The 27,198-nt window shown below is 47.7% G+C and overlaps 1 protein-coding gene across 1 annotated transcript in view; it reads right to left on the bottom strand.

The window, feature by feature from the left end:
• The window catches only part of LOC100728009 (tRNA (cytosine(72)-C(5))-methyltransferase NSUN6-like), a 39,691-nt gene extending 15,654 nt beyond the window's left edge, over positions 1-24,037 (bottom strand). Inside the window, exon 1 of the mRNA XM_063238093.1 lies at positions 23,398-24,037. Coding sequence (XP_063094163.1) covers positions 23,398-23,675 — 278 coding nt within the window. The 5' untranslated portion in view covers positions 23,676-24,037. The remainder of the gene's footprint in view (positions 1-23,397) is intronic.
• Positions 24,038-27,198: the final 3,161 nt, after the last annotated feature.

Here is a 27,198-nt window from a genome sequence, read left to right as displayed (position 1 = left end):
AGTGAAGCTTCTCAGTGTTCCAACTCAGGCCTGAACCAGGAATAACTGAAACACTTCAGATGCTAGGGCCCAGATAGCAGAATTTATTTACTGCTCCCTGGTGGTCCACCTTTCTCTGACCCTTTAATCAAATGTGTGCAAGACAACAGGCAGTTAGAGTTCAGTTTGAGGCATTATTTTTCTTTCCTCCAGTTAAACTAGAATATGATGACAGAGTATGTAGTCAGCCAGAAATAACCTATACATCTGAGAAACTGGATTGTAAGAAAAAGTTCTAAGAACAGTCACGGTATAAATTTCTGGACTTTGTGGTTCCTGCACTTCTTGGAAGAGCAAATCATGCCCCTTGCAAATTACCCCTCTGACTCCTGTTACACCTGCTGTTCCCAGTCACATCCTTAGGGCACTGGGCCCTGGTAACGTTGTGGTGACCCTTTGACCCAGTGGTCTCATTTACTTGTATTTTCTATTGGGGCTTTTGACTGCACTGAGAGATTTAGGTTGCTGTGCTGGTTCCAACCAGGTGCACAAACTCCTCCTCCAGACAAGAGGGTGGAGATCCACAACTGATGGAAAGGAAGCTGCATTAATTACCACATCCTAGCCACTGCCCAAATTCTACACAGAACCAGAAAACCTGACCCGGCCTCACTGTCCTCGACATATCTGGGCAGTGCCCATTCTCGGTCTTTGAGGGAGTATTTATTACCTGACCTGTAACACTGAGCCTGCAGAGTGCACTGTACTGTGTCTGAGTAAACACGCTTGCTACAAACTACTCCCTTTTGACTGTGTCTCATTTTGTGCACTCCCTGCCCACCTCAGGGAGGACTCAAGAGCCCACCCACCACAGGACTGAAAGCACTCCAGAGTAATTACAGTGACCAAACAAGAGCTATGAATTCTTCAAGGTGTAACTTCCTTTTCACAAGTTCACTGGTAACTGAACATTCAAGAAACTCATCAGTTTTCGGAAGCTGTAGGCCAGGTCAGGCAGCCAGGGGAAAGGAAGAGATAGGGAGGGAGGAAAAGGAATTATCAGTGTTATGTATGTGTACCAACTCCACACAAGGAATGCAAACACTGCAAACAGGTAGTAATGAAAAGTAAAGTATGCATGCAAACACGGAATTTAAAAAACAATAGCACAGATTACTAGAGAATGTCATCTTGCATGAAGATGCAGTTTATGATTGAACTTTTTAAAATAAATTTTAAAAACACTTTGAAAACCCCAAGGACAGCTGAGCTTGCTAACACATGCTTGTAACCCCAACACTCTGGAAGCCTGAGGCAGGAGGATCTAAAAGTTCACGTCCCGCAGAGGCAAATGGTAACTTAGCAAGACCCTGTCTCAAAATATAAAAGGGAAGGCGGGTGTGTTTGCACACACCTGGAATCCAAGTACTTGAGAGGCTGAGGCAAGAGGATCAGCCAAGTTCAACAACAGCCTGGGTTCCATAGTGAATTCAAGGCCAGCATGAACTACAAAGCAAGACCTTGTCTCAAAAAACCAAGTAACAATAAAATAAAAACAATCGAGATAAAGGAAAGTAAAAAAGGGTTGGGGATATAGCTCCGTGCAAAGGTCCAGTGGTCCATCTCTGTTAGTTGGGTTGGGTGTGGTTAGATGGGACAGGGTGGAACAGAATCAAAGTAAAATACCATCACAGATTTTTCTACTGGCCAGATTTTACACAGCAAACAGGAAAGAAAGCAGCAAACGAGAATATCACTTTGACTTCAGTTGCAACTTCTGTCCCAAGGAACCAAGTGTTTCAATGTATGCACAGCCCCACTTCTTCTCCAGCTCTTCAGTGAGCTGTGGTAGGGGTAATTTTCCTTCTTAATGACAAAATCCAGAAGCACAGGAGTTAAATGGCTGTTCCAGGAACATTATGAGCAAAACTACGAAAAGGAAACGGTCTCTAGTCTGGAGGTCTCTACCGTGCCAACAGCTGAGGGTGAGGGAAGGCCTTATTGCTACTAGCAGCTGGATCAACAGCCCTAGTTTCCTTATTAGTATGGGAGATAAACCCATCAACTCTCTGGGGAATGTGGAGTGGTGAAAGCCAGGGAATCCTTCTTCACTGGCTCTGTTGGTAACACACATTTGCACAGCCTGGCAGTCCCCAGTGTTTACGTGTTTCCAGAGAAATCTGTTCTCTTATTGACTATTGGATCTTTTTAAAATCAGAGGGTACTGGAAAGTGTATCAGTTAGAAATACTTTTATCTTGAAATTTGTCTTAAAAACTACCAATTATTTCGTATTGTTCCATCTCCGACAGGAAGCAGGTAAAAGTAGTAAGTCTAAGCTATGTACAGGGCTCATCAAGCTAGTATCATACTAATAAACACTCACTGCCAAAATACACCACCTCTATACAAGTTCTACTGTTTTTAAAATTCAGAACCAGAAAGTAGACAGATGGTTTTATTCACTTACTCCTTTAATTTAAAGAATGCCTGCTATTGCACACACCAGACACCAGCCTGTGCACCACAGTTAAAAAGAACTTGCCCCTTCCAGGAAGGAAGTAGAGATTTCATCTCCTGGCCTGCACTCCTGTCCTTTTTATTATAAATACTGTAACATGATATCTTCTTGTACATACCATAAATTACAAGAAATTAAATCCCAAAAGTAGCACAAAGCCCTTACAACTTAAAAGCATCAGACCTGTTGACAATTAACAATTGATAAGTGACAGGTGAGACAAAAATTCCTTAATTACAAAGCCATGATACGTAGCATTTTTATACTTCAAGGATCTAAGTGTACATAATGCACATTTATATAAATTAGCAGTCTTAGATCATGTAACACATGAATGAATATAACAGTTAAGTTTTTACTTTTTGCTCTGTACAAATAGTGTTTACTTTTAAATATATTTTAGTATTCAAAGTGTGGTCCTCAAACCAAGGAGATCCAAAATCCTGGGAACTTGTCAGAAATATAACATTTCACAATTCACCCAGACATACAGTCAGAATCTGCGTTTTAACGAACTTTACTAGATTTGTATTACATTTTCACAAAAAAGTTTAGGAATATTGTTGTATATGATATGGATTAAAACTAACTTGAGAATAAGCCAAAGCTGGGACACTTTGAGCATTTAATAATTAAAGACAATAATGAATTATAGACCATGTGAAAATAAAAATTTGTCAGTACATACTATCAGAAAATAATAGGGTGTGAGGGACCTCGTATTAAAATGTTGGCTGTTAAATATAGAGGTGTTACGGCTTATATCTAGATGTCTTCCTCAATCTCATGTGAACATAGCAGAGAGCATTTTGGAGGCGGCTGAATGTAGGATGTGTGCTGCTGGGATCAAGAATGTGGTGCTGGGATTGATTCAGGTTGCAATGCTAGGATTGAGGTTGGGCAGCCTGGACAGGATATAAAAGACAGGACTGCTGTGGTCACTTGCCGCTTGCTGCTTCTGCCTGCCATGAACCGTTTTTCCTCTGCATTGTACCTCTGCAAAGTCACCCTGCCTTGGAGTTGGTCGATTATGAATTGAAACCTCTACAAACTGAGTTAAAATAAACCTTTCCTCCTTTAACTTTGGGTGTCAGGTATTTTGTCTCAGCAACAAGAAAACTAAGACAGAATTGTAGGCTGAAGTGGGAAAAGACATCTTGTAGTCATGACTAGGTCAGGCAATAATTATAGGTGGATGCTAAATCTCAGAGCAAATTTTAATGAGCAGTGTATTCAGATAATTCTTAGTCTCCCTATAGACTATTAGTTGCACAGGGAAAAAAAGTGATTTTATGTTTTTATGAAAAATGAGATGTTAAAAAGTGACCAAAATGAACATGGCCAATGAGAAACACACAGATGTGATGCAGACGTGATGCCCTCAGTCTGATACATCTGTGAACTTTTGTGCTACACATGACAGACATCCTACAGCATCAATAAGTAAGGGAAAGAAAAGCAAAATAAGATAGCTACGGATTCTGCCTACTTCTTATATAATGGAATTCCAATTTTAAAAAAGCACCGTCTATTGCAATAGTGGAAGCACATCAGGGAAAATGTTATTTCCCAAAGTACAACAATTAGACAACTGAAGACAAACTGAAAACAGAAAAGCCAAATAAGAAATAAAAGTTGACTATAGACAAGTGAGAATTTGCTACAATTAAGGGAATAAATAAAGATTAAATTGTATAAAGTTTGAAGTTTAGTGTAAATCCAATGCATGATATTAAACAATTGTTGGTTACTATTTGGGAAAATCTAAAGGTTATTTCCTTTTAGGGTGGTTCACAAACTTGGATTTAATCACATTACATTTATGAAGTTCAAAATATACAAACAAATGAAAAGCAGATTTCCAGCATCCATCTCAGACCTAGTGCAGCTAAATTTCCAGGGAACCCCCCATTGCCCAGCTATGGCAAGGCACTTCATCTCCTTGGTAGGTCAGAGTCCTCAATGCCACCAGGGAATCTGCTCCTGATTTGCAGCCCTTCCCAGGGTTATGTGTGGGGCACTGACATCAGGTCAGGAACACATGCTGCAGGGCAGAAAGATCTAGGTTCACATTTTGACTTTGCTGATTTCTACGGATGTGGTATTAAACAAACCACTCGTTTATCACTTGAAAAATACTAACTGCCTACTGTGTGCTACGCATTTCATTTCTTTAAGCCCCAATTTCCTTATCGGTGAGAGTAGAAGTCTGTGGGGAGGGCATGAAATGGTGAGTGTAAAACACGCTAAGTGTTAGCTACTACTGCCATTATCATCTTTAGTAAGTTTCATTGGTCAGCGACTGGACATCTGGATAGATTACATAAACAGTTCCTGCAAAAGAAGTGACAAAAGTTCAGCTGCACTCTCGAATACAAAAGCTTTACTCCAACGGTAAAGTCTTATGTCTTTTTTATAGAGTGGCAAAGAATACTACTATTATTATTAATTTTAGGGGCCTTTTTGTAAGGCAAGATTTTACTACATAGTTCAGGCTGGCCTTGAACTCACTTTGTAGACCAAGCTGGACTTGAATTTCGGCAGTCCTCCTGCTGCAGACTCCTAAGTGCTCGGGTTATATGTATGCGTTGCCATGTTGCCTGGCTGCGAAGTACATTAGTATATTATTAGTCACAGTATGTCTCACACTGTGTACTTCATGAGGTCCTCATTAAGCTGATTCTAAAATGAAGGGCTGTGCTGATCTTACTATAGGTTGCAGGGTATCTAAAGAAAAAAAAATTGCACAGTACTATATTTTTTATTTTCCAAACTAAATATAGAATAAGCAGATATGTGATCTTTTGTTTTGCCACAGGGAAAAATATTGCAATCACTGTTGCTAGTGAGCAGTACAGATATCATTAGTAATGATTCAGGGCTATGTCATCAAATGATCACAAGAGTGCTTAAGAACAGATTATACAACAACCAAAGATGAGTCCTAAGAAATTATGTATTTGGTTATATCACTAATTATATAATTAGGTGACAATAAACATAGAGTATTTTCCATTTTTCATCCCAGAAAGAATCTCTACTTGGTAAAATCTCTTTAGGTTTAATTCTGGAGAAGAAAGCACATGCACCTGGTCTGTGCTGAGACTACCAATTCCTAGCAATATGTCTGAGGCAGGAGGTAAAAAGAAGTCAGGGCACAGAACATGAAGAGTTAAACTGAAGTAAGCCCTAAAGTCAGGGCTTACGTGAACTGATAACCCAAGGGCTCAAACTTACCTGAACTGGGAGGGCCTAATGGAATATAAAGGGCAGAGCAAATGTACCTAATCACACTACAAGGAGCCTTAGAAGGCTGAACAGACAAGATAGCCTGCTTCCTGGGCATCAAAGGGCTGGCAACCACCAGCAGCATCCCTGCATCCTGTCACATTCACCTCTACCAAAAAGCTGTATAAAAGACCCTGCACTTAAGCACCTACCTTTTCTACCTTGATGAACCCCCTCCCAGACACTGGGGTGGGAGCTTTCTTCTAATTCTTCCCCACTAATAAATAAGCACTCAGTCATTCCCTGCTCCTTGCAGTTTTGTTGGCACCAATCTTCTTTGCCCCAATACAAGGACAGAGAACATGACACGGGGCAAGAAGTGGTTGTATGACCTTAGACAACAACCCAACAGATCTGATCTCAGTACTGTCAGCAGACAAAAAGGCGGATTTCTCTCAGAAGACAGATCTCTGGTTGTGAGGAAGTAGCGAAAGCTGAGGGAGCAACTGAGCAGCCCTGGCTAGGATGACCCCTTGGGGAGCACCCAAAGGCTCCTCAGCAGAAACTAGATCCCAACGGCCCAACACAGACCCTGTAGAAAAATACCCACTTGCCCACTGTCCCGACCTGCACTCCTCAGTTTAGATATATAGTACTTGCTTAAAAAATAGAACATGGTTCACAACTAATAGTATCAACACAATTGCTGTGCTAAAATGTATCTTGCTTGTGATTTCAAACTTCCTATAAAAACATTATGCCAACTATCTACAACTATTTGATAAAATTTTGACTTCTAAGACAATCATGGTTGCTCTCACTTCACTACTGCTGCAACTGACTTCCTAGGTATTCAACAAAGGCTCTGAGACCAAAGCTAATTATGTAACTGCACTAAAAACAACCATTTTGGTTCTGGTCTTACAAGGTCAGCAAGGATATGAGACATGAGGGACCTCTTTGTAAGCGTTTGCCTGGAAAAAGCAAAGTGGTGAGTTCAATCCCCAGTACCAAAAAAAAAAAAAAAAAAAAAAAAAAAGGGTGGGGGGGAAACCAGGCATGGCAGTACATATCTGTAATCCCAGGACTCAGGATACTGAGGCAAAAGGATTGCAATGAATTTGAGCTCAGCCTAGGCAAGCCAGTGAGTTTAAGACCTGCCTCAATTACCTATCAAGGCCCTAATTCTTTCTTTCTTTCTTTCTTTCTTTCTTTCTTTCTTTCTTTTTTTTTTGAAGGCCAAACATGGTGATACATACCTGCAATCCTAGCACTCAGGAGGCTAAGAGAAGAGGACTGCCATGATAGGCTACACAGTGAGACCTTGTCTCAAAAAACAAAACCAAACTGAGCAACTAGTTTAAAGATAACAATATGTGATTACTAACCATTGACAATTTCCTACTGTTTTTCAAATTCTGTTATCTTTTTTCCCCTTTAAAATAAAAAACCAAAAAGAAAGAAGGAAACAAAAAGGCTCTTGTGCCATGAAAAACATGAAGAAGCCTACATACCTGAGTGAAAGCTGCCAGCCTGAAAAGGCTACCTAGTGTATGACTGCAATCAGTAGAGGTGACATTCTAGAACTCGTGAGAAGGAAAGCCATGGCTGTCAGGTGTTTAGCAGAGAAGGACACTCAGGGCTTTGATAAAAGATGTTTGGGGCAATGAAACTGCTTTGTAATGCTGCACGGTAGACACACATCATTTTACATTTGTCAGAACTTGCTGCACAAACAACACCAAGAATGAGTCTTAATGGAAGGGAATGTCCACGCGGGTGCATCAGCTCTAACAAATGTACCTCTCTCCCGGGTGACTTCAGAGTTGGGCAGGTTTATGGCGGGAGGGTGGGGCACTGGGAACTCTATATGTGTCCTATCCAATTTAGGTCATGCTTGCCAGGCAGGCCCAGGGCTGCTGAGTTATATCCCTGCCCACAGGCCCTGGAGGCCTGAAATGGTTAACGAAGATGAAGACAGATGGCAATGGTTCTAAAGACAGAGCACCTGAGTGAGGTCCTAGCAGAAATCCCAGCTGCTGAACAGAGTGCTGAGAGGCTGATAAGGGGGTGTAGTTTGTTTATACAAGGCTCTTGCAGATTTCATTAGACTTTAATGTAACAAAATAACTATAAATCATTACCTTCAGAATTTTAGGATTTTTTCAGGCTCTGAATGGGACCTTTCTCTAGGGGTGGGGTGTGTGTGTGTGTGTGTGTGTGTGTGTGTAAACACGTAGTTAACTTGCAAAATGGAGAGTAGAGTGTCATCTGGGAAGAAAAGTGACAGAAAACAACAGAAAAAGGAATAGGAACTAATTCTACCGCTGCCCCCAGCCAGAGCTCTCTCTGCTGGCTCTGCGCTGAGATTCTTTTCTTTCCTCAGGACCTTTGACCAGTTTTTTGTATCAGAATCTCCAGCCCTCCAGGCCAAAGAAAATTTCCTCCACCCCTACCCATATCCCCACCACCATCAGTTTTTATTTATTATGCCTGGGCTGGAAGCTCAGAGTCCCCAAGAGAGTTACATTATAGTGAATTAGGAATCTGAACAGGCTCAGAAATAAACATGGTTAGAAACATTGTCCTCAAAGTAATAGTTTAAAGAGCAAAGCAAAGAGGCCCACACCTGGGCCCTCAGTGGGAGGCTAAGGCAGGAGGATCACAAAATCCTGCCCAGCCTGTTTTGTTTGTTTGTTGGTTGGTTGGTTGGTTTTTTGTAGTGCTAAGGAGCAGACCCATCATGCTACAAGTAGTTACACTGCAACCAGGAGCCTAGTTTTGACTTGTTTTGTTTTGTTTTGGGAGGGGATCCCCACAATCAAACTCAGGACCTTGTGCTTGCCAGGAAGGCCTTGTGGTGCTAAGCTACACCCACCGCAGAGCCTGTTTTTGAGTAAAAGGTGTACAAATGACTGTATCACATACAGAATGTTTTTCTGACCCTACTTGCAGGGTTGGGTAGTGTAAAAAACCTTTATATTTATTGTTCTATGCTAGAAAAAACATCAAACAGCAAATCCCAATCAGACTTTCTCTTAATTCCCTTCCACTAGTTTCCTTTTTCTTAATTCCAAACTGCTCTCTAGTCTTCATTTCTTTATGTTCATGTTAAAGATTGCATCAGATTAAAATATACCTCCAGGCTAAAATTTAGTTTCTTACCAAATATGACTCCACCTCCAAGTCAGTTCATCTGCCACATACATAACCAAACAGTGTGTTATAACACTATTCCTCATTAACACCTAGCTGGACAGTATTAAATAAACTGCCGTGTAGAACACACAAACTGTATGGTAAATATACAGTGAAGCACAACAGGCTTAGTAGCATTGTAGGAAATTAAAATCTTAGAGGGCAAACAACTTTGGTTAACAAGAAAGGTAAAAAAGTAATAATTTTATTTTTTTAAATTTTTTTAAAGAGAATAAAACAAAAGAGAACAGAACTAAACATTTCAGAACAGAGCAATGCAAGAAACATAGCACTTCACAAGACAACCCGATATCAACAGTAGCTACCATAGTATCTCTTTTCTTCGAAATAGTTGAGCATACTTTTACATACAGTAATATCAAACATAACAATATAGTATAAAACCACTGAAAAGAATGAAAGCATTACAGGATTTCAAAACCAAATGACAGGAAATGTATGATGGCTACTATAATATCTCACTTTCCTCAAAAATTGTCTATACCACCACACATAATAAAATCAAATAAAACACAACAGGACAGAACCAATCAAAACAGAAGAACAAAAGCATGGTAGGACTTCAAAACAAGATGATAGCAAATCAATAATGGTTACCATAACGTCTCATTTTCTTTAAAATAGTTCATACCATCACACATAATAAAATCAAACAAAACAATCAAACCAATCAAACCAATGAATGAAAGCATTATAAGACTTCGAAGTAATATAATAGGAAACCATCATTACCATAATATATCTCATTATATTTAAAATAGCTGTCCCTACTATCTAACAGCATAAAATCTAACAAAACAAGACGGGCAATCTAACAGCTGACAATCAGGGATACATGACGTGGGGCTGCTTCTCTCAGCCTGTGTGTGTCTACACTGGAACTCCCATGATGGTGGCAGACACACAGGGGTGTATTTGTCTGATTCTGCTAGTGGATGATGGCTGTCTGAGGGATCCACAGGTCTCCAAAGGTGGCCTATGGATGCACAGGGCTTACCTGGCTGTATGTCTCTGCTCTTGCTGGCTGCCTGCAGGAAGGAGCCTTCTGGTGGCAGCTCCCTGAAGGTGAAGGTGGATCTGCTGGTTCTTTCTGCTCACACTGGTCACCTGTAGGACGTAGCCTTTTGGTGGCAGTGCACAGCAGGCAGAGGTGAATCTGTCTGTCTCCTTAGGTCTGTGCTGGGCATTTGGAGGAAAGAGCCTTCCGGTGGTGGCACCAGGCAGGCAAAGGCAGGTCCTGACACCCAAAATTAATGAAGGTTTATTTACTTTGCAGTTTGTGGAGGTTTCAATCCATACTCAGCCAGCTCCAAGGCAAAGTGGTGCATGACAGAGGAGCAACAGTTTATGATGATGGAAGACAGCAAAAGCAACAAGAAAGAAGCAAAGAAAGCAGATTCTTTCTGTCCTTAGACTGTATGTAAACTCTCCACCCTAGGGTGGGTAGAGCACTCACACACATAATCCCAGCATTGGACTATGAATCAATCACAAACTCTGCATACATGACCTCACAAGGCTTTGTGGGGGATATCCAGGCACAAACCATAACACTCCACTCCTGATCTCCCAAAGACTCTGCATATCCTTTATGTAAAAGGCATTTAGTCCATCTCTAAAGAGCTGCCAAAATCCTAACAGTTTCAGCACTTGCTAAAACGTCCGAGTCTCAAGTGTCTGAGATCTGAGGCAAATGTTTAGCTGTGAGCCCCCATATAAATGAAAAGTTAGACATTTCCCACCGTCAGTGGCACAAGATAAAAATTTTCATTCCAAAAGTTACAAACAGAATACAAAGCATTGGGACCAAAGCAAGTCTAAAATCCAGCAAGGCAAACATTAAATCTTGGAGTTACATAGCATCTGAGGCAATCAGTGGCAAATTGTGAGCTCCATGGGACTTGCATGGCTCCACCCCTACGGCACTTCCAGGGGCTTTAGCACCCACCGCTTCTCTCTTAGGCCCACTCTGCTCCCTCCTGGCAACTTTCCTTAGATGATTCACACTCCTGATTTTTCCAAACTTCTGAGTTCTCCACTGCACCTGTGGCTTCACTCTCACAACTTCACACACTGCCCTTTCAGGGGCACACTGCCTGCCCTCCTAGGCCTTCTTCTGAAATCTGGGTGGAAGCCTTTTTAACCTCAGAACTCTTGCACTCTATGTGTACCTAAAACCAGCCCCATATGGATGATGCCAAGATCTGCTGTCAACTGGAGGGGCAGCCAGGCTTACCTCTCTCTTGGCTGCAGGGGTCAAGTGTCTGGATCGCTGGCCACTTTGAATCCAATTTGGAGGGAAAGTTCTTTATGCTGCTGCCATTCTGAAACATGGTGCTCTACAGCTTTCTCCTCAAAGTAGTCTTTCACTTTTGCAGTTTTGAGGCTGCAAAGCATGCTAACTTGCTGCTTTCTGTGATGTCACAGGCTATCTTTTATATTCTCTGGTTACTTTTCAGCAACTAAGATCTCCTCAGCTCTATCTTTCAGTCAATAGACTCTCTGCTATTCATTCACACCATAAATCTGGCTAAAAGCCCCCAACAATAGCCCCCATCACCTCAACATTTGACGGCCTTGAAATCCCTTCTGCTAGATTAATTAGTCAGCTGCTCTTAATCTTAGGTTCAGGAAAAATCTCTGGACACAAACAAAATGCAGACAAACTTCCTGCATAGCACACATCATCTGGAATCTAGCACCCAATGCAGTCCTTCTTCCCAGCAGAAACCTCCTGAGCCTGGTCTTTACTGGCAGGATTTCTATCAGTCTTCTGGTCTCTGAGCTCTGACCAGAATCTCTCATACAGCACAGCCTACGGTTTTCCAGCTCTACTCCTTCAGGAGATATCTCTGAACCTCTTCAAACTCTTCCCACAAGCCATTTTCACAGGCTCTTGAACCACAATGCCTCAGTACAGTCACAGCAACAACCTCACTTCTCTGGTACCATGTTCTGTGTTGGTTACTTTTCTCTCATTGTTGAGGCAAAATACTTGACATCCAAAATGAAGGAAGGAAAGGTTTATTTAGCTCACGGTTTACAGAGGTTTCAATGTATACTCGGCTGGCTCCAAAGCAGGCACATGGCAGAGGAGCAACAGTTCATGGCAGCAGAAGATAGCAAAATCAACAACAGCAAAAGACAGGAGCACGAGAGAAGAGTCTTCCTGTTCCTCACATGTATGTAAGCTACCCATCCTAGGCTGAGTGTAGCAATAATCCTAGCATTGGACCATCAATCAGTTACAAACTCTAGAAGCCCACCCGCATGACCACATGAGGCTTTGGAAGTACATCCAGACACAAAACCATAATATACATCTTCCTAATGTGTATGCCATGTAAACAGTCACTACACTGCATCGCTTCGGAAATCCACATGGGAAATAAATGTGCACACAATTATCAATCGGTACAGGGCCTGAGCTCCCAATCACCTGCCAAAGGTTAGGCCTAGGAATGAAACAGACAGACAGAAATCATCATGCAAAATGGGGAACTGGGATGGTCAAAGTCTGATGAGGCGGAGATCAAGAAGCTCCTCTACATTTGTTGGAATTTTAACATAAGTAATGAGCTTACAATGGGAAAAGAAGGTAAATAAAAGGCCTATCTGCTGATGTAGGCAGGGCCTGTGAAGTGAGGAGCAAAGCATTCTAGCACAGTTCAGGACCGCAGCTCAAAGTTAATAAGTAACCTGCTTAGCAGTTACTAGTTGGTCCGAGGAAGTACCATCCATGGCTGCAGTTTTTACCAGGTTTGAGCCTCTGCCCTGATCAGTGGTATGGGAGTAGGTTTCACTCAAATGCCAAAGGGAACCTCTCTTTCCCAGTCACACAGGCCTTGGACTTTCTCATATTAGTATTTTCCAATTATAAATCAGTCATAGTCTCTCCTGTTCAGCCTCAAAGTGCTACTTTTTCCAAAGATTTTTCTATCAAATTTGTAGAACCAGTGGGTGCAGAAGACCAACAGTCCTAACAGGTCAGGAGCTGGTATTTCATCATGTAAATTCTGGAGGGACCTAAATAGTACCAAAATTCCCTACAAAATGGGGACAACGCTCCCTACTTTATGTTCACTACCCAATGCAATAACAAATAAGAATCATCAATGAACGATGGATTACTCTGCAAAGGTTTCCAAGTGCCAGCTTTCCCAGGACACCCAGGCTCCACATCTGGGCATGTAGTACTTTCCTGTGAAAAACTTAACCAAGAGTTGATGATGATTTCGGGAAATCAGCCCTTTTGGCAATGCCAGCTCCTGCATGTGCAGCATCCACAGCCCGGTCCCACAGGGAGAAGGGGACATCCCTGTTTCCCCTGACGTCCTGGGCACTATGAAACCTGGACTACTAATCACAACTCACTTTCTTTGATTTTACAGGGCAATGAGGCTGCTGCCTTGGTGCTGATACGGCTGCTGGTGGAGGGTTTCTTGGCTGTGCCCTAAATGTTTATCCTACACAGGCTCCTCTGAGATCGTATCAGTCAGCCCTGCATCACTATAAGAAAACACCTGAGGCAGCTAATGTAGAAGGACAAAGAGTTATAGCAACATCATTCATAATAGCTAAATCTTGGAAGCAACCTACATGTCCATCAACAGATGAATGGACAGGAAAATGTGGTGTCTTCCACACAAGGGAGTACTACTCTGCCATAATGAAGGACACACTTGAGGCATGTGTAGGAATGAGACCATAATGCTAGCAAAATAAATCAGACACACAACCTTAAACACCGCATGGTTTCTCTTGTAGAAGAAACCCAAACTAGAAATAAAGAGCAAAACAAAGCCAGCTAACAGGAAACAGATCTTTTGAAAGTGGAAAGGGTACCAAGAGATGGGGGGCATCAGAAGAATTGAATGTGTTATGTACACTGTCCGACTCCCCACAAGGAATGTAATTATCACGTACCACAAATACGTGTGCATGAAAACTAAAAATAAAGAGTTTCATTAGCCCACAGTTCTGGAGCTTTGAGTCCAAGGCTGGGGGCGGGGTCCAGCCTCTGGGGAGGGCAGCGGGCAGCAGCACATCTGGGCAGGGGTGCAAGTGAGGAAGAACGCAGGTGGCCAAACAGGAAGTTCAAGAGCGCCGGGTCCCTTGATCCTCACCAAGTTTAAGGCCCTAGTCCCAATGGCCACACAGGGGTGACACAACCCACACACACACCACACACCTGCATTTATCCCTGGACTCTCTGTGTCCACCACAGACAGAAGTAGCCCAGCACAGAGAAACGCTGAGTCTGTCTGCTGCTTGATCCCTGTCCACTCCTCCTCAGTGACCACTGGAGAGAGGAAGAATCTCCATGACAATCATCACTTCCTGTTAAAACACCACCCCCATCCCTGAGCAAGGCAGGAAGGTGTGGAGAGGCGCTGGGCAAAGCAGTGACCAGGAGGGACAGCACAGCTGGCCAAGGGGCTCTGCAGAGAAGGCTGAGGGAAGGCTGTGAGGAAGGAACCTAGAGGACAGGTTGGCTTTGGGGCACGAGAGGGAGCCAGGGCCATAGGCCCACCACCCACAGGAACTTGGAGAATCACATTAACAATTATCATTCTGTATTAGTAGAAAATAATAAATCAACAGGCATCCACTCACACACCAGGTCAAACGATCACATACACTAACGGTGGTCTGACCATACCATGGCATATTATGTAGCCTTCAAAAAGAAGAAAACTCTGAGAAATGTGGCACTGTGGTGAACTTCAGGGACAGGGTGCTAAGTGAAATCAGCCTGTGACAGAAAGTCAAACACCGTAGGACTCCACTTCCAGGAAGTCCCTGGAATAATCAGATTCACAGACAAGAGCATGGCAAGTGCCAGAGTCGGAAGGAGGAATGGGGACTTCAAGTTTCCTGGAGGCAGCGTCGGCGGGGCAGACAGAAATGCTCTGGAGATGGCAGTGGTGATGGGTGCACAGCAAATGAATGAGATGAAGGCCAGAGAACCAGACGAGGTGGAAAATGCAGAAGATGGTAAAAGCCATGTGTGCTTCATCACAAGCACACGAGAAAGTCAGTGTAACCGGAGGGGCTCACTGGAAACACGAACTACAGAGGCCCAGCCTTTGTGGGTCTGAGATGAACCCTGAGACTCTGCACCCTGACCAAACCCTGGGTGCCCAGGCACATGTGTTCCAGGGAATTCGCTTTGAGAAACGCTGCCCTGTGCCCCTCCTCCAGCCCCGCCTTCAGTCTTCACCACCTTGGCCACTCACTGTGATCTCGGTCATGGCCTCAGCCCTCACCCATGACACAGCCCCATGGACTTGGCTCAGGCACCTGATAGTGCCCCACGCCCTACAGACCCCATCCGACGGGGCCACTGTCACACCTGTAGTGTGAACAGGAGCCTGAGGCTCAGAGAGAGCTGGTGACCCGAGTGCAATCTGCTCTCACTGCCACCACTGCCACCTGTGCACACCTGCAGAGCGGTCGCACGGGACACACACATTCACATCCCAGAGGAGGTGAGAGGCGAGCAGCGCGCCTGTGGGGCCGGGGCCCAGCCCCACCGTGAGCTCGTCTCAGCATTCTTTCCCTCCTCCGCTGCTCACAGTCCTCACTGCGCTGGGTCCAGGACACAAAACATTAGTGCTCCTTTAACTCTCTTCTAGCGTTTACAACTAATGAGAAATGTATCCTATTACTCTGCTCCTTGTGGTTTCTCACCCCGTGAAAGCTAATAAATCTGTTTCTCTCTCTTTCCCCGACTGCTGCTGCACAGTGTTTATTCTGAAATGTGATTTGAGGTTGCCAGCAGTTGGCTCTGAGAGGCAGTGATCGCTGCGGTCCAGGAAATACACAGCGCGGGGCAGCGGTGTGGAAACTGGACTCTGTGCATGCCTTTGCTCTTTGATGGAGGAGACCCATCGGGTTGCTCTGCAGGAGCGCAGGCTCTGAGAAGGAGCTAAAGGGCGGTGTCCCCTCGGGAAGCAGGGCTGGGGGCTGCACTGCTGGGGCTTCTCGTTCCACTCTCCCATAGCCTGCTGCACCCTCACAAGGTGGGGGTAAGACATGACCATGCCCTGGCCCTGCATGGTAGCCAGATTGTGTGAGACACTCATTCTGTTGAGGCTGGCCCTGCTGGCCCTGAAAGCAGCTGCCCCCTTGAGTTCAGTGGTGTGGAGAGCCAGATCCTCCTGCAGAGGTCCCACGTACCTGTTCACCCTAAAGACCAAATCATGGTCCCTGAGCTAGCTGAGGTCACAAAACTATTAGGGCTAGAGAAGATTTCACCCAGAAGTGGCCAGCGAAGGGTATGAGACATAGGTACTGTTTTCTGATGCAAGGGACACTGTGAGGCCCCAAGTTTCAAGCCCACTGGTCCCCCTGCCTGACTACATCACACTGAGGCTCTACGGGAGGGCAGAGAGGAACAAGAAAGCATCTTTGTAATTGTGACCAGTGCCCAAAAGGGTGACTCTTGCCTTTGGGAAGTGACTTCACTAGAGGGCTTGTTTCTTGAGGTATGAGTGGTAACGGAAGGGAAGGGCTGACAGGAAGGAGACATGGAGGAGGGAGGAGGGGACCAACAGGGACAGAGACAAGGAGCAGGTGTGCATCACAGGAGACAGTGGTGAGCCTACACAGCCTGGTCTACAAACCCTTTCACAGTTCCCATGTGGCCACTGGCCATCTGAGAGACACACCATGCATCAGAAGCAGCTCTGAGGCCTCACTGGCCAGGGCAACACAGAAGGTGCAGGGGAGGAGGGCCAGGAGCCTCAGAACAGATGTGGGTGCAAATCTCTCCTCCACCACCAGGAGGCTGTAGCAGAGACAAACCACTCCATCTCTCTGGGCTCGGGTTTCCTGTCTGAAAAATGGGAGGACAAAACGCACAGCTGTCGCGGGGTGAGAGCAGTAACAGGGATACCATGGAGTCCACCCCCAGCACCAGGCAGCTAGAAAGGACTGTTACTGCTGTGACTTTATTAGAATTGAGACAGTTTAAGTTTAGGGGCCAAACTATAGGCCTTTTGTCCTGTCACTCTGCGTATGGTCCCCAGGAGAGAAAGCCAAGCATTTCAAAAACAAGGTGCAGCTTGGGTAACATGTTACCACATGTTTCAGCCCCTCCACCTCTGAAATCTGGGTTCTAAGTGAGGCTGTCCTGGGCCTGAATTCCTCCTGGCTCATCTGTCTCCACTCGCAGACTAAGGGCACCTTTCACCCCCACACACTCACTGTGCACAAACACACGTCAGGGGCAGTCCCATCCACCTTGGCCTTCAAGTCCCAGCTCAAATGTACCGTCTCCTGGGAAGCCTTGCTGATGTCCTTGTGTGACCATGTGCTTCCTGTGGTGGGGATGCACACCCCTGGAACCCTTTCCCACCCTCCCTGCCATGCTCGAGGTACAGGTTTCTATCCCCATGTACACAGAGCTCCCAGCCTGGGACAAGAACCCTGCCTGCATAACCCAGCATAGTGTGAAGACAGGAAGCGGAGATCACATGTCTGCTGCGCTGAGCCTGCATCCCAGGACACCAAGGTGCTCCACAAACATGCATTCCTCATCCACATGATTCTAAGCACCCTCAAGAGCAGCGCTGTGCACAATAAAGCAAAGACTGCAAAACCTGCATTGTAGGACCTGGTGGAGAGTGGAGGAGGCCTGTTCTGCTCTGTACAGTGCTTTCAACTTTCCTGCCCGTTTAAAAACACGGGGGAAAAAGGATCCTCCAGCCTTTGCAGTACCCTCGTTCCCTCCCTGGAGTCTCACCCTGGCAAATACCACAGATGATTCCCACCTCTGAGTTCCCTCACCTGTCACCAGGAGAGACAGTGAATCAGACAAGCTGAGCTCACTTGTGAAGTCCACGCCACTGGAAGTGGCTGACGCAGGGGCTACATCCTGCAAGCCCACTGCTGGGTCAAGGATAACGCTCAGGACCAGTCTCAGGGAGGCCGGGAGGGTCCCTGAGCAAGGCCAGGGCAGCCCGAGCAGGCAAGGATCAAAGTCAAGGCCACAGCGCTCTACTGATGGAAACAGAAGCACTTAGTATCCACAGGATCAGGTCAGGTGACCCTGCCTACTTCTGAACTGCCAGCCCTATGGAGGAGCAGGGTGGAAACTCTAAAGGCCTCCCTGCCTGGGGTTTCTATTCACATGCCTTGATGAAGCTGGGTCCACATGAGGGGCGTGTCCAATTGCAGCCTGGCCTGGGTCTGCACTGGGTGGGGGGCTGCAGACCAGGGCCCACTGATCTCTAACGGCCTCACGGCTTCCTGTAGCTTTTGCTCCATTTCAGTGAGGTCAATTCATTTTCCCAGACCTGCTTCTTGCCTGAACGCCTGGCTTGCCTGTGTTTCTCCCATGGCTCAATGGCAATTACACGGATGACACCCTGACAACCACAGAATGGCGCACTTCCCAAGGCAGGCAGAGCACTGATCTTTCATTAAAAAAAAAAAAAAGTAAAAACAGCACCAACGACCTGATCAGCTGTTCAAACAGTGTCAGAGAGGAAACAGCTTCACAAACAGCCACCCAGCTGACCAAAAACATCCTGGTGTCCCCAGACACCTGACTCCAGGCCTCTCTGATGTATCCAACTGCTCACACTCCCCTGTGAGTCCCACACACAGCCTTGAGGACCACGATCTCCGCAGGGCCCTGCACCCTGTCCAGGGCAAACCTGCATTTCACAGGCGCTGCCACTTGCTCTCCTCAGCCCCAGCGCAATAAAGAAGCATCCCTGATTTATTTTCCAGGTTGTAAAATAATTTGCTTAGCTTGTCAGACGGCTGGGAGAGAGCTTCAGAGAAACACTCCCTCCTCATTCTGCGGACTCTACCATCTGCTGGAAAATAAGAAGGGCTCTCTCTGCTCCCTTCCCGTTGAATACATTTTGTCCAAGGAGGACCAGTGTCCCAAAGCAAGGTGCAGCGAGCCCTGACACAGGGACATCCTCCCCAGCATTGGATACAGACGTTATCTTGGCTGAAAGAACAAGAATAGTATTTCATGAAAACATGAACGTGGTGTTTCCTGCCGCAGTTTCTCCCCCACTCACAGGCCATGATAAAGCCCTCTTGGCCTCTCCCCAGACCCTGATCTTCCTAGAGAGGACAGGAAATGGCCCCCCAGGGCCCCCGGTTTCTCAGTAACAGCTTTTATCCTCCCCGGCCACTCTGAGGAAAAGCGCCCATTTGTGCCAGGTTCTGTGCCAGGACTCCCTAGGTAGGGCTCTCTGTTACCAGCCTGCTGCCACTAGGACAATCCACCCCCTCTTCTCTGGCTGGCCCCCCAACACGCCTCTGAAATGAGGTGCCATCTTCATAGTTAATGTCACCACAAACCTGGGAAGAATGCTTGTTTGGAAAGTCAACAGAGACTGAATGCCACTGGAAATCTCCCCCAGAGTGAGTCACCAGCTCCAAGCTCCAGAGCGGAGTGATGTGTGATGTGACATCCCTTCACAGCTGCAGGGGACAAGAAAGGGAAGGAGGCTGCACCTCTGGGCCCCTCCCAGGCACTGGAGGCAGATGTTTACTTCTGCAGAGAGACTTCTGAGGATCAAAGGCTAGAAGGGATCATCTCCTTCAGTCCTTGGAGTCTCCACATTACCACCTCATGTGACACCAGATACTGCTGTGCTGACTTGATTCCAGGAGGCAGAGTGAAGCCTTGCATGCTGGGCTTCCTCCAGCACAGGGGTGGCCTGATTATCACCAGTGAGAAGGCAGGCAGCACCAGTGGAGGAGATCGGGAGACAGGCTGTCTGAGTTCAAATCCTGGCTCCACTACTAGCCCAAGCCCAGAAATTTAGCAAAGCATATGACCTCTCTGATCTCAGGTTCCACATCTGTACAATGGGAACAGCAACTATACCTGCTGAGTAGGAGTGTCAAGATGATGAAATTAGTTAGCAAATCCAAAGACTTGGATCATGTGGGCCTAAGGAACCTTCCCTCTGCTTGGTTCTGTGCAATCATCAATAACATTGGTATTGGTGGAAGTTTCATGGGAAATTCAAAGAAAAACGTGGTGCTCTCCATGAACTCTTCCTTCTAGGCTTCAGACATTCAACAGATCCAACTGTTAGGTGCCTTGGCTTCCAGCCACAGGAGGGCAGATTCAGATACAGATTACTATCATGTAGACAGCTACCAATGCTGAGGTCAGAAGAAATCAACAACAACAAGAAAAACAAATAACCCCAGGTAGACTAGGTATGGCGGTGCACACCTGTAATCCCAGTACTTGGGAGGCTAAGCCAGGAGGATCACTATGAGTTCGACTGGACTACATAGTGAATTCAATGCCAGGAGAGAACCTTGTCTCAGAAAAGAAAAAATTAACCCCAAGTCAACAAAGACATGCTCACTCACTGTATTTCTTTCTGGTCTTCCCCTAAAGCTAAGAAACTCACATTTTGCCACAGTAATAGAGGACTGCAAGAGGAGTCTCTTAAACAAGAGTTTAAAGGTCTCTGGGCTTGGAAGCTTCCTGTCCCTGGACCAACTGGGTGAGGTAATACCAAGCTAGCTGTGGTCTCAGCACAAAGTTGTTCAGTGAGGCCTCAATTGTATCTGTCTGTCCTGTAAGGAACCTCTGCATCTTCTGTCTACACCACAGGCAAGTGGCTGGAGGCTGAGAAAGAACAGACTAGCCAGGCTGAATTGAGCCAGGCATGCTCCCTAGGCCCTCCCGGAGCCCTGGAGTAGGCAGCAGCCCTGCCCAATGGTGGGCTCACCAGCACAGGGGATGTACAGCCCAGTTCCCCGTATAGAACTGTGGCCCTTCACCTCTGGCAGAAGTGTATGCTCAGTCACAGCAACACCAAGCCCTTCGCCACAGCCCACGTTCCCCACCCCATGCCTTCTGCAGTGGACCCTACAAGTCTCACACCCTGCCTGGACTCAGCTGGCCCAAAAGAAGTAAGGGACAGACAAGGCCAAGTCTGACATGCTCAGAACACCTCCTGTGTGCCTGTGTGCTTTATGTCTGTTAACCAGAAAATGTACAGGAGGCAGCTGAGATCATTGGAAGCCAGGTCCAGAAGTCGTGTGAAACACTCCATGTTTACATCTGGCAGGTGCAGAGCTTGGCCTCAGACGGAGTTCATCTCCTCAGGCTCCTTCTATGCAGGACTATTTATCTTCTGTCTCTCTTCCTCATGCCCCTAAGCCCACTGCAAGGTTCTGCATACAACAGGTGCATAATAAAAGTTCTCGAGAGTCCTGACAACCCCTCACTCATTAGGCATCCACCAGCTTGCTCCAGATGAGCAGAGGGCACACCCAATCTAGGCTTTGACAACCCCGAGTGCCCCAGGACCCCAAGTTCACAAGCAGGCCAGTCTGGGACATGGGCCTAACTGACTTGTGTGAGCCCCCAGAGAGGAGGAGGAGCCAGCCTTGCCCTTCCCAAAGGACTGGGGCACCAATCAGATGCAGGTAAAGGGGCCGGCACCCCTGGCTTCTGCTCCTATGCTGGTTCTTCACAGTATGGTCCAGGGGCCAGCAGTACACAATGTCCTTGGTCCTGTGACCCACGAAGATGCTCTGGTCTGCCCTAGACCGCCTGGTTTAGAATTCCCTGTGAGGTGAACATGCTCAGATTTGAGGCACGCACATTCAAGTGCGAAAGCTGCCTCGGGCTGTGGCACAAGCACTGTGCTGTCATCCTGCTCTACTTAAAGGTGACACTATGCCTTTCTTAAAGGTGACACTGGCTTTGGCTGCATCTCAAAGAGACAGAACCAGATCGACACAGAGCTGAGGGCTTCTGAGACAAATCTAGCGTTTACATCTCCAGCTCCTAATCTAGTGTACACTGGGGACTTCCCATGATAGGGAGGAGGTGCAGCCTCTTGGAATTCTCCTGTCCCCACACTCCACTTGGTCATCAAGAGTGACTTTGAAAAGAAAAAAGGAAACCATCCCCTGCAAGGGTGCTATGAAGTGTCTGCCACCAAATCATGTCACTGTTTCCTATAAAAACAGGAATGTGGATCCCTCCCTGCCCTACCAGACACTGCTTGAACAGCTCTGGCTGGTCTTCCATCCTTGGTTGGGGGAAAGAGCACCTGCAGACAGCATCAAGTGACCCACAATCTCATGTCAGGGAAGGGACTAAGGGGCAGCATCTCACAGTTAAAGGAGGGCAGAGGGACCTGGTGGGCTCCACTTCCTCCCCAGCAACAGTCAGTAGCTATCCCCGTGCTTCCCACCCCTGATCCCAGACAAATGGAAAGCTGGAAACTGTCACCCCAGCCTGCCACACAAAAGCCACCAAACTCACCCTATCCTGAGACCACCCTACAAGCCTCCTCCAAAGCGCTACAGACCCAGTGGCACTGTGCAAAGTCAACGCTCCACGTTGGTGGGTGGCAGACTCTGTCCTGGGACCACAGCCTAGTGCAGCCCACCTGGGTGCCAGAAATACCAGCTCTCCAATACCTGGACTGCCACTCCTGGTTAACAGAGAACCTCTCTCTGATTTCAGAACCAAGGTTAACTCCTTCCCCCACCACCTATTCCCCAAAGCCTTGCAGGAGGCCTGTGCTTCTGGACTGGATCCCCCTCCCACTCCCCCAGTACTTTTCTAGTCTGCCTCAGGTCAAAGCACAGGGTAACCCCACTGGCCCCAAAGGCAGAGGTCCCTGAGGTAGGCAGTGGGCGCAGTACGTAGAGGAACCCCTCTACATGCGACCCCTCACCACCACCACCCCAGTCTAGATGGACACCTGCAACTGAGATGCACGCCTGCAGGGGCAGGCAGAGCGCAGGTTTGGGCACCAGTATCTAAGAGGCAAGCTGGGCCCTTAGCCTGCAGGCTCCTAGCAGGAATGCAGGGGCCAGGGCAGCCAGAGAGTCCCTCCCTGTCCCAGCCCCCGCTTAATCCTTGGTCTGAAATAGCCCAATAGCCTGAGTAATCCTGGAGGAAGGCGGTAGAGAATTAAGCGGGTAGTTCAGGAAGACAGGAGACACAGAGGCGTCCAGGGGGCGGAGCACCAGGCGTCAGGGGCTGGACCCAGCACAGGTTCTTTTTTTTTTTTTTGGGGGGGGGGGTCCTCGACTCGCCTGCGACCCAAACGCGCTAATGCTCGGGACCTAACCTCACCGCGCTGCCCCCCCCCCCCAACAGAGTGGGCTGCGCTCAGATCAGGGGCCGTCTACCGGCCGCCGGAGCCCGCTGTGAGTCTGCGGACGCGGACCCTGGCCCGAGCCGGCGCGCCCCGCGATCGCACAGCTCTAGTCTGGCGCCGTCCGTGCGTCCGCGCGGAGCCCGCGGGTGAAACCCCTTGCCCCGGGAACCGCCCGCGCCAGGGTGGGGTGCAGGTCGGGGCCGCCACTCCACTAGGGGTCCGCGGGTGGCCCACCCCGGCCACATACCCTCCTCGCCCAGCCCAAGGGACGCAGAGCCCCTCAAGAAGTTCGCACGCCCCATCTCGCGCGCCCCCGGGTCCCGCTTACTTGTCGCGGCGGCTGCCGAGCTCCGGGACGGCGCCAAGCGGTTGTGGTCCGGGGCTGGGTCCAGGGCTCGAGTCGACGCGGCGGGCGCACGCGGCCAGGTGTCGCCGGTGCGGCTCCAGCAGGCCGGCGTTCTCGCGGCTCAGCCGCGCCACTTGGCGCTCCAGCTCCTCGATGCGCCGCCGCCGGGGCGCCAGCAGCCCCTGCTGCGCCGCGACGATCCGGGTCAGCTCCTGCCGGTACTCAGCCGCCCTGCCCGGGGGATCCGCAGCGCCGGCCATGGTCCCCGCGCGGCGGGCGCGCCTCAGCTCCCGCCCCCGAGCTCCCGCGCGGGTCGCTCCCCTCGCCGCTGCGCGCCGCTGACCGCTGCCCCTGCCCCGGGGACGCGCCGGGCCGGCGGGGCGCGGAGCTGCAGCTGCCGCGGCGGGCAGGGAGGTTGCAAAGTGCCGGCTGCGACGCGAGGGGGAGCGGGAGCCAAGCGGCAGCACAGGAGGAGGAGGAAAAGGAAGAGGAGGAGGAGGGCGCCGCCTGCCGGGACCCGCCCTGCGCCCCTGTGCCCCGCTTGTCCCCGCGCCCTGCGTTCCGCGCCCCTCACGCTCCGCGTCCCACCCCAGGGACCCCTTGGCTCTGCGCCGCGGGTGGCCCTACTCTCAGCTGCTTTCCTATCCCAGCTCCCCTGATCTATAAATTTAATCCCTCAAAATTCGGCAAAATATATCTTCATACTATCAGCCAAGACTTTAGATAGTGTGAATAGAAAAATAAGTACTAAACTTATTGAGAACTTAGCCTTTTTAAAGATCTTTTAGAACACAGAGTTTGCTTTCTAGGCATACACGACTTTTTCAGACTATCCCTTCCTCCTTGCAACCAGAAGGTGGCCCTGAAGCCACCAGGACTCCTAGGCTGTTGAAACAAACCACCCTTCTCTGAACACTCCACTAAACACCCCAGGGCTCAAGGAATGGACCCTATGTAGGATGAGCCCCTAAAGCTTAGGCACTGAAGTCCACAACAATTTATTCTGCCTTTTTGAGCCTGTTTCCTCAACTGTGATGTTTTATATTTCCTGTTTACGTTAATCTTTACAATTTTTGTATTCCAGATTTCTTTGGGCTAAGGTCATTCGTGTTCTCTTCTTGAATTTTGAGAGTTGGCTTATCCACTGTTTCTTTTTTTCTAGCAAATGTATTGAAAGCTATAAATTTGCCTCTGTATAAAGCCTTAGCTACATCCCACACTTTTCTAACGTTGTTATTTACTTTTTGATGACTTGGCCTCCTTTAAGGCTGGCACTGCCCTGGTTCCCCTGGCACTTGACACTTCAGAACCGCCTTGGTGCATGTCACTAATCTCCGACAGAGAGAGCCTGCGGAAGGACTTTATGCTATGTCCCTCTCCCTGCCCGAGACCCGAGTGCCCCTGATAAGCATGTGCACTGGGTGTGCCCAGCTACAGGCAGTCATAAGGCACAACTTGACTCTACAGAAAAACGACTTGTGACCAAGGGGTCTGCAAAACAAAGGTTAGCTTGGGCAAGGCCAAACTGGTTTGAGCTGGTTTGTATGCCATCTTAGCCAGTGTTTGTTCTTCAGCCTCATTCCCATCTCATTGTACTGCATTTCCATAGTAAAGTTCCTTCACACTGGCACCATGACGGTTTACAGTTTCTTTGGCAACCCAGACACAAACTGAATATGGTCAGATGTTGTTGGGGAGGGGCGTGGCCACAAAATGGGATGCTTCTTGAAGAATCATAATATTCTGCTCATTCACCTGTCTGCTGGTTCCTGCACTCTCCCTGTAGTCTACCTGATCTTCCTTCCTTCGCTCATTGGGGCAGGAGGGGGCTCAAATTAAAGGTTAGACTCCGGCTTCCTACTTTCACTGGCCACTGAGTGGACACATGTCAATCTAATTGTTCTCTATTGTCCTAATTGGCTCTTTCTGGGGAAAAAGAATCCAAGTTTTGGGGAAATTCTCAGTAACATTCGGCTCTCCTTGAGTGCCCCCTGGTAAAGCCAGGGGTACAGAGAGAATGATGGGGACCTGTTCACTGGGGTCCTCAGTATCACCAAAGGCTTGTTTCAGGATGATGTTATAAACACATCCTTCTGGATAAAAATTTATAACTGGAAACTGGTCCCTTGTTACTAGGGACTTGACATGCTGTAGAAATTAGTATTATCTGTATAGATCCTGTGACTACCTTATGAAAGCACCATCATATTGTATCCCATTTGTATATGTAAAAAGTATCATTTTGCTTTAAACATTTAAAACAGACCACCAATTTTGCAGCCAACTCTACTATTCCCATTTTATAATCCACCTGATGCTTTCTTCTCCCAAAGATGTATGTTGCCCAGACTTCACTCGCTATGCAAGCCCTGGCTGTAGCCTCAATCATGGTCTCTGCCAGGGTTTGAGGATGGAGCTAATTCAACTGAAATCCTGGAACACATCTAGGGAGATCAGAGTCGATGGATGGAGAGGGGAAGTTGGTTCCTGCTCATGCCCAGGACCTATTTGGTGCCCCTTTCCTTGCCCCTGCCAGCAGATTGGAGCTGACCTGCATTTCCTTCTCCACACTGCCTCCTTCCTTTCTGTACTCACCACCTTGTCCTGCAGCACACAGACTACCCAGTTGGTGCCAGGCCACCTTTGGCACTGAGACCTGGGGTAGAAGGAGAGAGATGCAGTCCTGCCTCTCAGGAACTTCCCAGCACGGTCAGCGTAGGAGAGAGTGACCACAAACAAGGGGACAAGATGCCATGGGGAGGGTGCTCTGGGACTTCCTCCCATCTTAGAACCATGAACCATGCACGACACTGCCTGGGATCTGCTGATTCGTGGGACCTTGAGCAAAGGAGAAAGTCACAGTGCCAGTGATCCCAGAGTGTGGCGGGTATGACCTGTTTCTCTGCTCTTGTCAGCCCTGTCCCTGTGCTTCTGTGCCATGGGCACCAGGGACACTGAGTGAAGGGATGACCTCAGCCTTGCCATCTGTCTTGATTTACTGGTTTTCCTTGACCTCTATTCCTGCATGCTGGGTTGTTGCAGTTCCAGCAAAATCTCTGGAGCTGAAGGTCACAAGATTCTGCCATCAGCTGAGAAGCCACAAAAACTAGTCCTCCTGCTCATTGGTGGTGGTGAAGCTGGGGACAGTTGGCCCCACCAGACTTGGGAGGCCTCTTACTCAACAACCATGGACGGCTCATTGATGGGCATCGACTGGCCAGTCCCTGGAGACACCAGGAACAATAGACTGGCCTCTACCCACTTAGAATTCTGCTGGGGAGACCAAAGTGGATAAGTGAGTGGACCAGCAGGCACATGACACAGAAGTCTCACAAGGCCCATGCTCAGAAGGATCCATACTCGGGTCAAGGCTCTGCTGTCTGTCTTGACAGTCTCAATTTCTGAACAAGAGACACGGCGTTTTTATTTTACACTAGGTCTGCCAGGTCGTGAGACCAATCCTGGAGAACAATAGGGTGCTGGTGAGTATATAACAGCAAGGAAAGCCTGGCACAGTCATGCCTACCTGTTAATCCCAGCGTTCTGGGAGGCTGAGGCAGAAGAATGGTAAGTTCTACCCAAGTCTGCAAACTTTAGCCATTTGGCAAGACCTTGTCTCAAGATAAAAAACTCTTGAGTAGGGGGATGTATTTCAGTGTGAAAGCTCTGGGTTCCACTCCCAGTACCACAAAAATAACAACAAAACAGCAGAAATTAAGCACTACTGTCGTCCCGTTTGCATGGTGTAGGTGTGCTCCACCATGCCCAGGTTTCCAGCTGTGG

Source organism: Cavia porcellus, unplaced genomic scaffold (genome assembly GCF_034190915.1).
Source record: "Cavia porcellus strain 051 isolate PalLab524CR breed Dunkin Hartley unplaced genomic scaffold, mCavPor4.1 scaffold_27, whole genome shotgun sequence".
In the NCBI taxonomy this organism is placed as follows: Eukaryota; Metazoa; Chordata; class Mammalia; order Rodentia; family Caviidae; genus Cavia; species Cavia porcellus.
The sequence above is the reverse complement of the archived record's forward strand: the minus strand, read 5'-3'. Positions and strand labels throughout refer to the sequence as shown.